Source organism: Terrapene carolina, unplaced genomic scaffold, assembly GCF_002925995.2.
Source record: "Terrapene carolina triunguis isolate 2854851 unplaced genomic scaffold, T_m_triunguis-2.0 Scaffold193, whole genome shotgun sequence".
Lineage (NCBI taxonomy): Eukaryota > Metazoa > Chordata > Testudines > Emydidae > Terrapene > Terrapene triunguis.
In genome coordinates this window covers 5,431,148-5,446,494 of record NW_020664544.1, presented here as the reverse complement: position 1 = coordinate 5,446,494, position 15,347 = coordinate 5,431,148, and the positions used below count along the sequence as shown (strand labels likewise).

Here is a 15,347-nt window from a genome sequence, read left to right as displayed (position 1 = left end):
GGTTTGTTTTTCTAGGGCATGAGAATGAACTGGGGGCTTTAAATAAAAATAATAATAATAAAAAAAAAAAGTTAAGCAAAAGGTGAAAAGAAAAAAGCCCCCTGATTTTCTTTTCGGGATAATTTAGCCATCTGCTGCCGGCTTGTTCTGTAAAGACCCCCATGTGGCCTCTTGTGTTCTTATCCCCGCGGCCTGGTGTTGCCAGCTGACTGTCCCGGATTCTCGGTGAAACAGGCCGGGACGCCCGTAGGCTCCGGCGTCTCTGCTTTCTTGGATACATACACAGTGCCTGCTGGGGAGGGCTCTCCCGGGGCAGCCCAAGTCGTGGCTGGCTTGGAGAGTCACGGAGGTGCCAAGAGATGGAATCGTATGGCAGACTTGGCCGCGGGTGCTCGGGGCAAGTCTGGAGGGAGAAAACGCTTCTCTGTGTTTCCCCCGATAGGGCAGTGGGTGCAGAACTGTCATGTCCTCTGCAGTAATATGCCTCGCCACAGATTTCATCTGTATGGCTCCGGGTGTGTTACGAGGGCTGTATCCGGGAGGTTCTGACAGCAATGTTTGTCTTGTGTGCTGCAGTCATAAGGGCATTTAGCCTTTAATGTTTCCAAGGTGGTTGGTGTGTGTGTGTGTGTGTGTGTGTGTGTGTGTGTGTGTTTAAGCTAAGCAGTCACATAGCATTTACAAAGGAGGGTAAGTATCACGATTCCTATTTTACTGATGGGGAAACTGAGTCACAGAAAGAAGGTGTGTCTTGCTCAAAGAGAGGCGTTGTATTGCGGTCGTGTCTAGGAGCCCCAGGCATGAACCAGGTCCCCACAGCGCTAGGCGCTGTACAGATACACACCAAGAACATGGTCCCTGCCCCAAAATGCTTACAATCCAAGAGAAGAGACGACAGGTGGATGCAGAGAGACGGGCTGAGCATGACACACTACGGATACAATGAGTCCAGTGACAAAGCTGGGTTATGCATGGATGATCCTGGCTCCCGGCCCTGTGCTCAGTCTCCTAGGCCATGGTGCCTTGTTTTACTCAGGAGACCTCAGCAAAAGACAGTGCTGGTTCTGCTTGCCCATGAAGGACCAGCTCACGGGGCAGAAGCGGACTAGAGAGATCTGTAACTTGCAGATGGCCCCTGGAGCATGCAGGCAACCCTTCTCTGCAGCCTTGTTTCTTGGGGGGGGCGGGGAAGCCCCATGCTGATAATGTACTGAAAGTAAATGAAATTAAATAAGCAAACCAGCACTCGCCGCTCCTGCCTTTCCCCCTGGGTAATTCAATTCAAACGCTCGTACTGATGGGATCTCACAGGGGCTGTCTGCGTCACCCCGCTGGGGCCTGGAATCTTAACGTCTAAATAAAAGTTTCACTCGAGCATTTTTTATGCTCCTGCCAGCGGGATCAGTGAGCTGGCATCGGGCACGCTAATGTAATATTCATACTTGCGGGTTCCCCCTGTGTACCAGGCAGCGTCAGCCCATGTTCATAATTATAAATGTCCCATAAAATGACATTTAGATTTGCATTAACGAAAGGGGCCTGGATTCCGATTTAAAAAAAAAAATGCTTACCGTGCCTTTCTCTCTCTCTCTCTCTCTCTCCAAGTCAGAAGTTCAGCATCTCAAAGCGAAAAGCATAGGATGTATCTGTAACAAAGGGGCTGCTCCCTGTGTGGGTGGGGAGCAGCGAGGCCAGGCCGGGTGGCCCCTGCACCAGGGTTCTGAGCGACCCCAGTGTCTTGGAAAGTTGTGGATTCTGATCAGAACTGCTCAGCCGGCCCCCATGTCAATAATGGGCTTCCTGCAGCAAAACCCCATGTCCCGCTTTAGAAACGTAGGAATTGCTATAGTGGGTCAGACCAGTCCAGGGTCTTAGAATCATAGAATATCAGGGTTGGAAGGGACCTCAGGAGGTCATCTAGTCCAACCCCCTACTCAAAGCAGGACCAATCCCTAGACAGATTTTTGCTCCAGATCCCTAAATGGCTCCCTCAAGGATTGAGCTCACAACCCTAGGTTTAACAGGCCAGTGCTCAAACCACTGAGCTATCCTGCGACTGGCAGTGCCTGATACCATCTGCTTCAGAGGAAGGTGCCAAATTTCCACCGGACACCAAATAGTTATCGGTCTGGTTATGCCCTGAAGCTTGAGGCCTTATAGCCCTTCCAAACAGATGTCCAGTCTTGGTTTTGAATCCTGCTGTGCCTCAGCAGTATCTTGCTGCAGTGAGTTCCACGGGTTAACGCAGGAAAAACATTTGCTTGAATCTGGTTTTAATTTGCCGCCTTTCTGTTTCATGGGGAAAGGCCAGGTCTACTGAATAGGGGTGAAATTCACCCCTGGCCAGAGGGCCGACGTGAGGCCGATGCACCACTCAAGCCTTCAAACTAGAATTTAAGCGATGGGCCTCTCCCCAGAGGTGAGCTTCACCTTAGGAGCCAGATCCTCGCCTGGTGTAAACTATGGATCTGCCCCTGCGGATGGCTCTGATTCCCAGGTAATAACGAGCACAGAGGGGGGTGTCCACGTAGGGGGGATGTAAAACCAGACTTTGTGCCTTTGATGCCGCTCTCGTGTCTGGCGTTCACGCCGAGAGCCGTGGGCGGGGATTTATAGCAGCCCCCGAGTTTGCAAACTATAAAACACAAAAATGAAAAGAGTCTGCAAAGGAGGGAGCTGACACCAGGGATGGATTGGGCCGGGAGAGAGACACGCTAAGAAAACAGGAGCAACCCTTCTGGTCTGGGATTCTGGGAAGTTACTCATACTTAAAAGGCTGCCACGCTCAGGCACTGGGGAGATGATTAGTGGCGTTCAGTGAGTCATTTTTTATTGTGTTTCAGCACAAATTATTAAGACCCAAGGCGGCGGCGGGGCGGGGGATGCGCTCAGTGGCAGGCCCTGGGCTGGGGAATTCCAGGCTGGATTTTGGGGCTGAGGTGCAGTCTGGTCAGTTTCACAGTGCGATGCAAGGCACAGGCTCCCCTCCGTAAGTCTTGCAACCCGCGAGGGGTTTGGCCCGGATGCCAGTCGCTGGGCGAGGGTCTCCGGCCCGAGATGTGCAGGAGGTCCCGCTAGATGATCACGATCGACCCTTCTGGAATAACGAGCCTGATCCTGCCAGGTAGCAAAAGCCTCCTACAACTTGCTGACAACCCCGGAGCTCTCACTGGGGGCCAGGGGCTTAGCACCTGACATGAACCAGCCTTTTCCTTTTGGGGTGGGGGAAAAGGATCCTGAGCTGTTGGAGCCTGCCTGGGGGGGTGGCACTGCTGGAGGGCTACCCCTGGGAGGCTGGTGTGGGGACCATGACTAGCTGCTCACAGACGATCCACTCCAGCCAAGACCTTCTGGGCACGGAAGAGGGCTGTTAGGGGAGCTCACGGCTGAGTCACCCCCATATTTCTAGATCTCCAAGGCAGCTGGGAGCGTGCAGCTACAGGATTCGTGGGCCCCAAGTGCCATCTCTGTCCGCACAGCGTGGGGCCGGACCCAGGGTGACGGCAGCACGGCTAGTGGGCCTGATCGTCCTCTTGCTAGGGCCTAGCCCAGAGCCTGATGGAAGGACTCCTGCTGACTCCACCGGGCTTTGGATCAGGCCCTAAATGAGTGATGTCCCTGTAGTCAATGTGGACACTTCTCTGGTGCCCGACCCCTTGTGCAGACACTGACACCAGGGCAAAAGAGCTGCGCAAAGTGCAGGGCAGGGTGGGCTCATTAGTGCGAAAGCAAGAGGACCCAAAAGAGAGCACCCCGCTTAAGATCGCAATGGAGATGACGGGAAAGGTGCCGTCTGGGATCCTGCCGGAGAGGCTCCAGACTTTAATTTTTGCGGGGGGGTGCTTTGAAACGACAGGGTTGGGCACACTAAAAGCGCATGAGCTCGAAGGAGCCGAGCGGCAAAACGAACGGGTGCATGTGCATGAACCGTAGGCGTGGCTGTTGACACTGGTGTTCGGGGCTAGCGATGGATGTTCTGCAGTATGGTGCTATGTCTTGGGCAACTCCTGCAATATTCTACCTTAGTGCTTCCTTTGTTTTCTACCTGTAAAATTCCCCCGGCAGACTTGGTGGTCTGCGTGTTACCGTGTCTCTCCTGCTTTCTGCCCCCGTCCCTCTGCCTCCCTCATGTACGGTGACACTAAAAAGCCCTAGTGGAGGCCGATGGGGGGACATCTCGATAACCTCAATAAAGTTTGGTCCAATAAGGTTCGTTGCGAGCCTAGCTCTTAGAGCAGCTTCCTACGGATAAAAACTGATGTCAGTGCTCGGATGCCTCATGGTTTGGAAAAGATCTGTTGACACCTTCTAGCGGGCTGGAGTATCCAATTTGGGTGTGACGCGTACAGAAGGGTTCGTATGTGAGTCCAGGTCGTGCATGTGTGTGCGTGCACATTGGTTGCATAGACGTTTGGACAGGCATTGTGTGTCTATGGTTATGCCCGCTCGAGGCAGAGCGCAGCCCGTAGATAGGAAATCTTTTGTGTATTTCACAAGACTTTGCTTTGGTCTCTTTAGGATCAGAGGATGGCATACAGAAACCTGCTCAAGAGCTGGGGACAGTTTTGAAGCAAGGATACTTGGAGAAGAGGTCCAGAGGTAACAGTCGAATAAACCGGTTTAAGGTGACCTACAAAGCAGGGTGGGTGGGTTTATGCCCCTTTATTTATGCTGCTTAATGATGATATATAAATAAGTCCGAGCGTGGGTGGTGGTTGTGGTTGTGGGGGTGAAAAAGGTTTATTTGCTGCTTGTCTTTTACTTTGCAAATTCAAATCTTGTCTCTGCGGATGACTGGAGAACTGAATAGGTTCATGACAGCAGCCATACCAAGATGACACCTGATAAACCGAAAGGGAAAGACTTTTAGTCAGGTGATTTAAAATACTATGGGTGGGATTTTTGAAAAGCACCTGAGTGATTTAGGAACTCACATCCTATTGAAAGCCAGTGGACTTATGCACCTAAATCACTTGGGTGTTTCCGAAAACCCCGGCCATTACTCCCTGTTAATACCTACTGTATTTAAGTAAAGCGCGTGGGAGGAAAGCTCTCTTCGTTAAAGATTCAACACCACTTAAGAGCCGGGAGAACTCTCCACCGTAGTATGAGTCGTCCAAGGAGCTCTCCAACAAAAATGGGGTGGATAAGATTTGAACTTTTTTATTATTCTCAAGGTGAAGAACAAGCAGGAAAAAAATCTTTTCTGCAGGGAGGGATGTGTGGAATCTCTCAGGTTTTGTTTAGGCATCATAAGTAAAAAGGGTGCACCTTATGCAGGTCGTCATTCTGCTCAAAGAGCAAAGCCCAGAAATGGGATTAACCATTAAGGCCTTGTCCTCACTAGGAAAAAAAGGTGGGTTCTTCACTCAGTTTAGCTCCCACGGGGTGAAATCTTAGGGAAGACAAGGCATTTGTAGCTTTCACACACTTCAGCAGGTCGAGGAAAAGATGGTGCAGGAGGCTAAGGTTTGCTTTGACTTGCTAACGCCTGTGAAAGCTACAAACTGCCTGTCTTCACTAGGCTTTTACCTTATGTTAGTTACCATGTGTTAGCTAAACTGGGTTAAGAACACACCTTTTTTCCTAGTGAAGACATGCCCGCGGGGGTCAAAGGCGTGGGACAGAGTCTTGGGTCATCAGCACCGTATCTAGTGCTCAGTTCTGAGAGTTGACTCGATTCCAGCCCCCTGATGCTATGAGGGATTGTGCAGGGACGGAGGGCTTCTACTGACTATAAATACACAAAAGAGACCATGAGACCTTTTCCGCCGTGCTCTTAACCCCCGCTTTCTTTCCCGTTTCCCCGCAGACCATGGTTTCTTTGGCTCAGAGTGGCAGAAGCGATGGTGCGTCCTCAACAAAAGGACCTTTCTGTACTATGCAAATGAAAAAAGTAAGTGGCCTTGTGTTCTCCAAGCCGCGTCTGGTGGCTGGGAGCTCAAGTGGGCTGGGACGAGACAGGGCGGGCCCTTGTTTAACGCTAATGCCTCACGGGGAGATAGTTGCAGAGCATTCTCTCTGGAAGTCCCTGGGGCTTCAGGGGAGAAATTTGGCCCCAACAAATTGGAGTCATTCCTTAGTTTGCGCTATTGAATCCTGTCATTTTCTGTTATTTGTATTACAGTATTGTCTAGAGGTTCTACTGTGCTAGATGCTAGCTGGCTTATGCCTTGCAGGACGGTTGATATCTCTTCTGTTTTTCATCCCCTCTTATGTAGCCGTGAATGTTCTCATTAGCCATACAAATCACTAATCTCTGGAGGAAGGTTTAACCCTGCTAAGCTCTTAGCCTCAATGATGTCTTGTGGCAGCGAGTTCCACAGGTTAATGATGATGCCTGTGCACCAATTTCCTCCTCTTCGTTTTGCTGCCATTTTCAAAGGTGCCTCAGGGATTTGGATGCCCAGTTCTTCTTAGGAACTCACATCCTATTGAAAGCCAGTCGACTTATGCACCTAAATCACTTGGGTGTTTCCGAAAACCCAGTTCTTCAGTCCTGGTTTCCTTAAGAGTCCATTGCTTCCTGCTATCTGTTGGTTTCTCACCTGAAGTTCCGACTTCTCATTTCACCCAGCTGGTAAATGATGATGTGCCCGAGGGTGATTGATGCCAGATGAGGCATCAGCGGCAGGCATATTTAGAAAGATCTTGGCCTTGTGTTTTATTTCAATATACTTATTGGTAAAGAAGGAGAGACGAGAAACACAGGAGTGGAACTGTGTAAATAAAATGCTGAACCAAGTTTTCCATTAGGCATCAGCTGGGCTTTAACTCCCCAAGTGACTGTATATAATCCATGTGTCAGTGTATATAAATATTTTGCAGTTATGGTCCATCAGGTACATATAAACACACAGCTAATACCTCCAACAGAGTTTGGCACGGCTAGATATATGGTTTTCGTTATACAGTTCCGCCCCTCCAGAAACGCTGCACGCTGACAGCTTTAACGCACGCACATCGTATTCTTCGTTTTATGATGACTCTTCTGCTGTTAAGACAAAAAGAAAATCCGCTGACTCTCCCTGACGGGGATGATTTTGTCCTTCTCTAGCACCCTTCTTCTGAGGATCTCGGAGCACGTTAACAAGATTAAGCGTTGCCACCCCAGTCACCCAAAGGGGTAGGTCTGTTTTTAAAGAGACACTATTAAAGGCACAAGGGCAAACTATCCTAATGCACAGGAAAGATAAGAAGTAGGGTAAGAGACCACTCTGGTCTTCCCAGATCTTCAGCGACCTGAAACTCAAAAAAGGATCCTCCAACAAGTGGAAACTAGGTCAAATTGCAAAGGATGAATATAAAAAACCAACGCAAACATGTAGGGACAAAACTAGAAAAGCTGAGGCACAAAACGAGATTAAACTAGCCAGGGACATAAAGGAGGAACATTTTACAGTAAGACCAGGCACAGGGTCGGCCCTATACTCAATGAGGAAGGAAAGACAATAACAGAAAATCCAGCAATGGCCGAAGTGTTAAAGGCCATTTTTGTTTCAGTTTTCACCAAAAAAGTTAGCAGTGATTGGCAACTAACATAGCCATAGGTGCCGACTTCCTCTCTACCCGGGGGGGTGCCCCCACTCCACCCCCACTCCACCCCTTCTCCCAGGCCCCCACCCCTACCCTGCCTCATCCCGCCCCCTGAGCACGCCCCATCCACGCTCCTCCCTTTCCCTCCCAGCACCTCCTGCACGCCGCGGAACAGCACTGGGAGAGTGGGGGAGGAGTTGATCAGTGGGGCCGCCGGCAGGTGGGAGGCGCTGGAGGGAGCTTGGCTGCCGGTGGGTGCTAAGCACCCACTAATTTTTTTCCATGGGTGCTCCAGCCCCGGGCGCCTATGAACATCAGTGTCAGTGGGGAGGAGCTGAGGCTAAAACAGGAAAATAACAAGTTAAGAATTACTTAAACAAGTGAGATGTCTTCAAGTCAGCAGGGCCTGATGAAATACCTCCCAGAGTACTTAAGGATCTGGCTGAAGAGATCTCTGAGCCATTAGCAGTTGTCTTTGAGAACTCATGAAGGACGGGAGAGATCCCAGAGGACTGGAAAAGGACAAATATAGCACCTATCTATAAAAAGGGGAATAAGGACAACCCAGGGAATTGTAGACCAGTCAGCTTAGCTTTGGTACCCGGAAAAATAATGGAGCAAATAATCAAACAACCCATTTGTAAACACCTAGAAGAAAATACAGTGATAAGTAACAGCATGGATTTGTCAAGAACAAATCATGTCAAACCAAGCTCATATCCTTCTTTTGACGGGGTAACAAGCCTTGTGGATAGGTGGGGGAAGCAGTAGATGTGATCTATCTCAGGTGTAGTAAGGCTGTTGATTTTGTCTCATGTGATCGTCTCATAAACAAACTAGAGAAAGACAGCCTAGATTAACCTATTATATGGTGGGTGCACAACTGGTTGGAAAAGTGACCTCGGAGAGTAGTTCTCAATGGTTGACAGTCACGCTGGAAGGGTGTATCGAGTGGGGTGCCGCAGGGATCTGTCCTGGTCTGGTTCTATTCAATATCTTCAGAAATAATTTGGATAATGCCAAAGAGAGTACGTTTGTCAAGTTTGCGGATGATACCAAGCTGGGCGGGGTTGCAAGCACTGTGGAGGACAGGATTAGAATTCAAAATAATCTTGACAAACTGGGAAAATGATCTGAAATAAACAGGATGAAATTCAATCAGGACAAGTGCAGAGTACTACACTTAGGAAGGAATAATCAATTGCACAAATACAAATACAATGCAATACAAATACAGAATGGGAAATGACTGCCTAGGAAGGAGTACTGTAGAAAAGGATCTAGGGGTCCTAGTGGATCACAGACTAAATATGAGTCAACAATGTAATACTGTTGCCAAAAAAAGTTAACGTGATTCTGGGATATATTAGCAGAGGTGTTGTAAACAAGACACAAGAAGTAATACTCCCACTCTGCTCAGCACTGATAAGGCCTCAAACTGGAGTATTGTGTCCAGTTCTGGGCACCGCGCTTTGGGAAAGATGTGAGCAAACTGGAGAAAGTCCAGAGGAGAGCAACAAAAATGATAAAAGGTCTAGAAAACATGACCTACGAGGAAAGATGGAAAAAAGTGGGTTTGTTTAGTCTGGAGAAGAGAAAACTGAGCAGGGACATAAGTCTTCTAGTACCTAAAAGGTTGTTATAAAGAGCAGGGTGATAAATTGTTCTCCTTAACCACCGAGGACAGGACAAGAAGTAATGGGCTTGAATTGCAGCAAGGGAGATTTAGGTTGGACATTAGGAAAAACTTCCTAACAGTCAGGGTAGTTAAACCCTGGAATAAATTACCTTGGGAGGTTGTAGAATCTCCGTCATTGAAGGTTTTTAAGCACAGGTTAGACAAACACCTGTCAGTGACACAGGTGCCAACTTTTTTCTGCGCCGGTGGGGGCTCGCGCCCCCACCCTCACCCCGACTCCACCCCTGCCCCCAAAGCCCCCACCCTAACTCCACCCCTCCTTGCCCCTATTGGACCCCTCCCCAAATCCCCGCCCCGGCCCCGCCTCTTCCCCCGAGCGCGCCGCGTTCCCCCTCCTCCCTCCCAGGCTTGCCGCACGAAACAGCTGTTTCGCAGCGCAAGCACTGGGAGGGAGTGGGGAGAAGCAGGACGCAGCGGCGCGCTGAGGGGCGGAGGCGGAGGTGAGCTGGGGCAGGGCGGGGAGCTACCGGTGGGTGTAGAGCACCCACCAATTTTTCTCCAAGGGTGCCCCAGCCCCGGAGCACCCACGGAGTTGGTGCCTATGTTCAGGGATGGTCTAGATAATATGTAATCCTGTCTCAGTGCAGGGAGACTGAGCTAGATGATGTATCGAGGTCCCTTCCAGTCCTACATTGCTATGATACTATGTATCACTACCCTCATTTTACAGATGGAGAAACTGAGGCACAGGCAGGTGGCATGACTTGTCCAAGACCTCCCTGAAAATCGGTAGCAGAGCCAGGAATAAAACTCCCAGTCTTCTCCTGTATCCACTAGATGTGCTCTCTCCCTTGACGCAAAAAGAAACCAGCTAGTGGCCAGTTACAATAAGGAAATGAGGGGCGGGATCCGCAGCCGGTGTATATTTGGTGAAGTTCTGTTGACATCAGTGGAGCTATGTCAGTTCACCCCAGCTGAGGATCTGATCCAATATGTACACATGTCTGCATGTCTCCAAGTTTCCAGAGGCAAATTGTCAAAGGCCTCGCTAAATAGTTTCTTCTTTCTCTTCGTATGCAGCAAGCCGTTAATCCTCGACCAGCAACGGAATAACTGTTTGTATCATATTTCCCCAAGTACACCCAGGTCTCTGCTTCATTACAGGCAGCTCATCTTGTGTGTCCGTGTGACCCTAACAACCTTTCCTTTGCTCTTACAGTCCCGCAAGTGTTGTTAGCAGGGCCTCCGCTTTGCTGGTCCTTCACCTAACAGGGAAAATGCTACAACCCTTCCTTCTCCTGGGGATACAGATGCTCACACCTGGGGGCTTTCTGCCCATTTCCCACTGAACTTGCTGAGACCCCTTGGGCAGGTCACGGCTCTGTGCCTTAGTTTCCCACATCTGTGAAATGAGCGAAACACCCCTTCTGTGAAGCACTGTGAGCTCCTTCAAGGAAAGGTTCTGCAGCCACACAAAACCAATATTATTATTTATCATTGTAGGCAAGCAACCGAAAGGGACTTTTCCCATTGAGAGCTACAGTGCCCAGCTGGCTTTCCACCTGCGCAAAGACTCCCGAAGAGAATCCTGTTTCAAACTCATGAGCCCCGGCAAACGCAGCTACGAGGTAGGATCAATAGAAGAAATGGTCCTTTTTCTGTGCTCTCCGAGCCCCGGCTGCTTTGAGCGTGAGAACGCTGCGCATATCATACAACGGCGTGAACTGGGCATGTTGCTATTTACTGTATAGTCTGCCTGGCCTGGTGTGTCTGAATGTCTGAGTGGGGTGAGATCTTTTTTTCCATGTCATCATCCCCCAAACCCGAATCCGTGGCCAGAGAAACAAGGCCGGAAGGTTTTGGTGCCCCTCATTCTTGAAAGCTCCTCTGGACCCAAACCTTTCCAAGTGTGAACTGCTGCATGGTGTTCAATCGGTCCTGCTTTGACAAGATTGACAACCGGCAGCAACGCTGACCTCCGTTGCCAATTGGATAGTCTGCTTCTCCACAGCCTTGCATCTTGTACGGCTCTCTATACCGGTACAAAGCAGGTGTAAAACGCAAGCAGAACCGAAGCACTTTACCCTCATCTGGCCCAGCGGTAAATGAGAATGCAAGCTGCAAAGCAACAGAGAAGTTGGGTCTGGAAGGTCTAGTTGTAAAAGGAATGTCACAAACGGCCTTCACGCTGGTTGGAAAGGGTTAAACCAGGTCTCCAGCTCCCTGGGCTTCGGGGGCAAGGCTGGAAAGTGCTGTCAGAGAAATGATCCAAGCCGTAAAGTTTGGTTCTGAACTTACGTGAATTTCAGGGGAGTTGTGGTTCAAACTCAATAATAACACCACTTATCTGATGAGACCGAATCATGAATGAGGCCTGACAACCTTCTCTGCAGTGGGTCAGCAGCATTATCCCCATTTTACAGATGGGGAAACAGAGGCATAGAGAGGTGACCCAAGGTCACCCAGTGGGTGAGGGGCAGCGCCAGGAACAGAACCCAGGAGTCCTGAATCCTAGTCACCCGCTCAAACCACTAAACTAGCTCCCTGGGCCAAAAATAGAATCCCGGAGTCCGGGCTCCCAGGCCCCTGCTCTAGGAGCTTGTCTACACGACCTCTGCTTAAAACATTAATGACCTAACAAATGAATTCCCTCCCTAGTTTACAGCTTCCAGTCCTGCAGAGGCTAAAGACTGGGTGGATCAGATCCAGTTTCTGTTAAAGGGTGAGTAGCTCTCGGGGAGCGCTGTAGCCAATGTGCTTGACTTTACAGTTCATTCAGACAGCCCGGGGCCATTATCTGCAGACAGCTTTGCACTTCTTTAGCTGCCTGCATCCCTGGATCTCAAAGAACTCCCCAAATACTGAGGAATTAGACCTCGCGGCCCCCAGGGTGGGTATCTATGTTATTGTTATCCCCATTATACAGATGGAAAAGTTGAGAGAGGTCTAAGGTCAGAGGGCAAGTCAGTGTCAGAGCTGGGAAAAGAACCCGGGAATCCTGATTCCCAGTCCCCAGCTGTAAAACCAGACCATATTCCCCCTCAGACCTGGGACTAGACCCCCGTAGTCTCCTCTCTTGGTCCCGGGCTTTTACCACTAGCAAATCCTCCCACTCTGCTTCTCCTCCTGGCACTGATGCCCTTAAACTCTTCTCCGCAATAAACGAAGGTGCCCAAATGAATAGAAAAGCAGGATGTGGCCGACGCAGCCCATTGGCGCGGGGCAAAGAACATGGGGGGTTCAAATCTAATTCATTACGACTCTTCACCAGTCTAACTTCACTGAGTGGGTTGCTGAATGCCTGCTCTTACGGCACCCTCTGCTGGCCAGTCCGGGGGGTTGGCACTGACCGTGGGGTGTAGGAATTGTAATCAAATATGGTACAGAGCGCGATGCGGTCGTCCCTGGGCAGAGCGGGCTATCGACCCTATCCAGTTGTCCCACAATCAGCTAGTGCAGCCGAACATACGGGGAGGGAGACTGGAGTAGGGGGGAAAGGGCCCAGTCATCCAGCATCGCTTACTGGACTGTGAGCGTTTGTTGGTGGAGAGAAAGACGCTGTTGTTGTTTGAAGGACAAGGGCTGCCAATTTCACTCTATATCTCTGCTACCGAGAGAACCAACCATTGTGATTTTTTTTATTTTTTGCGAGAAGCTTGAGTAGAACTTGAAAAACAGGGATGGGCCTGTTCTGGGTTCATGCAGGTGACTTCCCACTAAGGGCCAGATTCTGAGCTCCGTGATACTGGTGGAAATCTGGAGTTGCTTCTCTGACTTCACGGAAGTTACTCCGGATTTACATCAGCACAGCTGAGACCAGAAGCTAGCCTGAGACGTGCAAACCTCCTAAAGAGGGAAGGCAGCTTTAGTGCCCTCTATCCTACAATAATGTCCAGTCTGTCCGTTAAAACCTTGGCCCTGCTGGCAAATCAGTTCCATTACATTGTCCGAGACAAGTCCACTGACCACGTTTCCTTTCCTCGGTGCTCCACTGAGGTCCGTCTCCCCAGACACCTATAGACCGTAAAAGGGGGCGCCCCCCACCCCCGGTTCTGTGTTATTGAAGACCAGGATTGATGGTGAGCACTGCAGGATGGTTGCCTGACTTTTCTGGTAGATTTCAACCCATGACGGAAGCCCCAGCATTTAACGCGGTGGTTTTTGTTTTCCTTCGATTCATTCCTTTCTTTTCATCGTCCCTCCTGCCAGACATGAGCTCCCTCACCATCCCGTACGATGAGGAGGAGGAGGAGGAGGAGGAGGAAGAGGAAGAAGCTTACGATGACATCGACGGCTTTGGCTCGCCAAACGCGAAATCCCACAATAACCTCAACGTGGAGGAGGTGGCAGCGGCCAGTGGGGAGGAGGACGAGGACATCTATGAGGTTCTACCAGGTGAGCAGCCAAGCGATCAGGTGAAGAAACGCCCTGGCCACTTGCAATGGGCTGCAGACGCAGCAGAGGGGTATTGACATCCCCTCAACAAACCACTTTCTTTGGAGTAAAAAGGGTTGTTTCATGGGAATGTTTCTACTGAATATAACGTGTTCTGACCTACGTGGCTTTTCCCAACTGTGTTCAGCTTGGTCCACCGCGGACCATGAGAGTTAACCCATTTCTCTCCCAGTGCAGTGGCTTCTCTGGGACTTGGAGTCTCTTAAATCAAGGTCAGTGTCTGAAACGTGTGCTCTGATTTAACCGACACATTGCTGGGCTCAAAGGAGTCGTCTCTGGCCTGCATTCTGTGGGATGGTCGCAATGGTCCCTTCTGGCGGGCTTAGGATCTGTAACCGTGATACAGCTTCTGGTCTTGCAAGGGACAACATATAGTGCAATTAAAGACTTGCTTCACTTGCCAAAGGTGCACCACGCATGGGAGTGAACCAAGCTGTAGCGGCCAGTTGAGGAACTCGGGAGCAGCCCTCCTAGTGCAAAGTCGTACAGTTCAGAAGGGCAATGCCCTCTGCGTTGTTCCTGACCATAAAAAAGCACCATGGGACCAGCCCCAGAGCCTGCTGTCAAGCGTGGCAAGGCTGGAGAGGTGCCTGTGTGCACCGTTATTCCTTGGAGTTGATTTGGCTGCGGTAGCGGGTCCGTTCGCTGGAGGAGTCAGGCGGGCTTGTGCATCCTCACTTCTGCTATTAGCAAGAGAACAGCTCGCGCAGGTGCATCTACACAAGCGGCCGTTCGTACCCCTGGCCGTGGTGGAGACGGACCCTGCGTTCTTCACATAGCCCCATTAATGATTGTTCCTGCTCAGGGAACCAGAGAGACATTTCCAAGGATCCCAGGGTGAGAGGCTGCTTTACCACCGCTACTGATTTATACCCTACCCTGCTTTGCTCCAGCTTCCTCTCCTCTTGTTCCGATTTCAAGAGCTACTGAGGCCGCCTCGAGATAGTTGGAAAATATTCTAGTCGGAAACAATTCTGCCATTGTCTCTTTTTTATTCTCTCCCCCCTCCCCCCAGCTCCGTCTTCCCCTGGGCTCGGAGCATTTGCATGAAAATTAGGTCCTTGTTTCCTTTTATTTATTTTTGGAGCTTTGCATTTTTAGTGATTTAAAAACTAAATTAAAGACGCCAGGAAGTTCCACCAGGCACCAATAAAGAGCCCAAACTCTCGGGCATAAGGGGCTGTGCTCAGCCGTTTGGCCGCAAGGCAGAGGTGGCTGCAGCACTGGATAGATTCTGTTCCTCGCTGTGCCACTGACCTGCTGCATAACCTTGGTTGAGCTGCTTCGCTTCCCTCTGCCTCCGGTTTTCACGCCAGCCTATTGTTTATTTAGCCTGGAAGCTCTCGGGGGCAGAGGCTGTCTCGGGCTATGTGTATGTGCAGCACCAAGCGCGACGGAGCCCTGATCGCAATTGGAGCCTCTAAGTGGTGTTGTAACCAGAGGCGACGCATGGGGGGCAGCATGCGGGGTCACGTCCCCCCTCCCCCGATTTGCTGCCTGGCTTGTGCTGAGCATGCTCAGTAACACTGCTGAAGCCAGCTGCCCTCACTCTGCCCCCTAGCTATCAGCAGACACGGGTCATTTCCGGTTGTAACCGACATTCTGACTACATCCCATCTCTTCTATAGGGGGGAGGGATAGCTCAGTGGTTTGAGCATTGGCCTGCTAAACCCAGGGTTGTGAGTTCAATCCTTGAGGGGGGGCCATTTAGGAATCA

General features: G+C 50.4%; 1 protein-coding gene across 1 annotated transcript in view; it reads left to right on the top strand.

Moving 5' to 3' along the window:
* SKAP1 (src kinase associated phosphoprotein 1) overlaps positions 1-15,347 on the top strand; it is a 228,634-nt gene that overhangs the window by 169,756 nt on the left and 43,531 nt on the right. Inside the window, exons 6-10 of the mRNA XM_026654797.1 lie at positions 4,519-4,599; positions 5,813-5,896; positions 10,679-10,803; positions 11,834-11,897; positions 13,385-13,570. Coding sequence (XP_026510582.1) covers positions 4,519-4,599; positions 5,813-5,896; positions 10,679-10,803; positions 11,834-11,897; positions 13,385-13,570 — 540 coding nt within the window. The remainder of the gene's footprint in view (positions 1-4,518; positions 4,600-5,812; positions 5,897-10,678; positions 10,804-11,833; positions 11,898-13,384; positions 13,571-15,347) is intronic.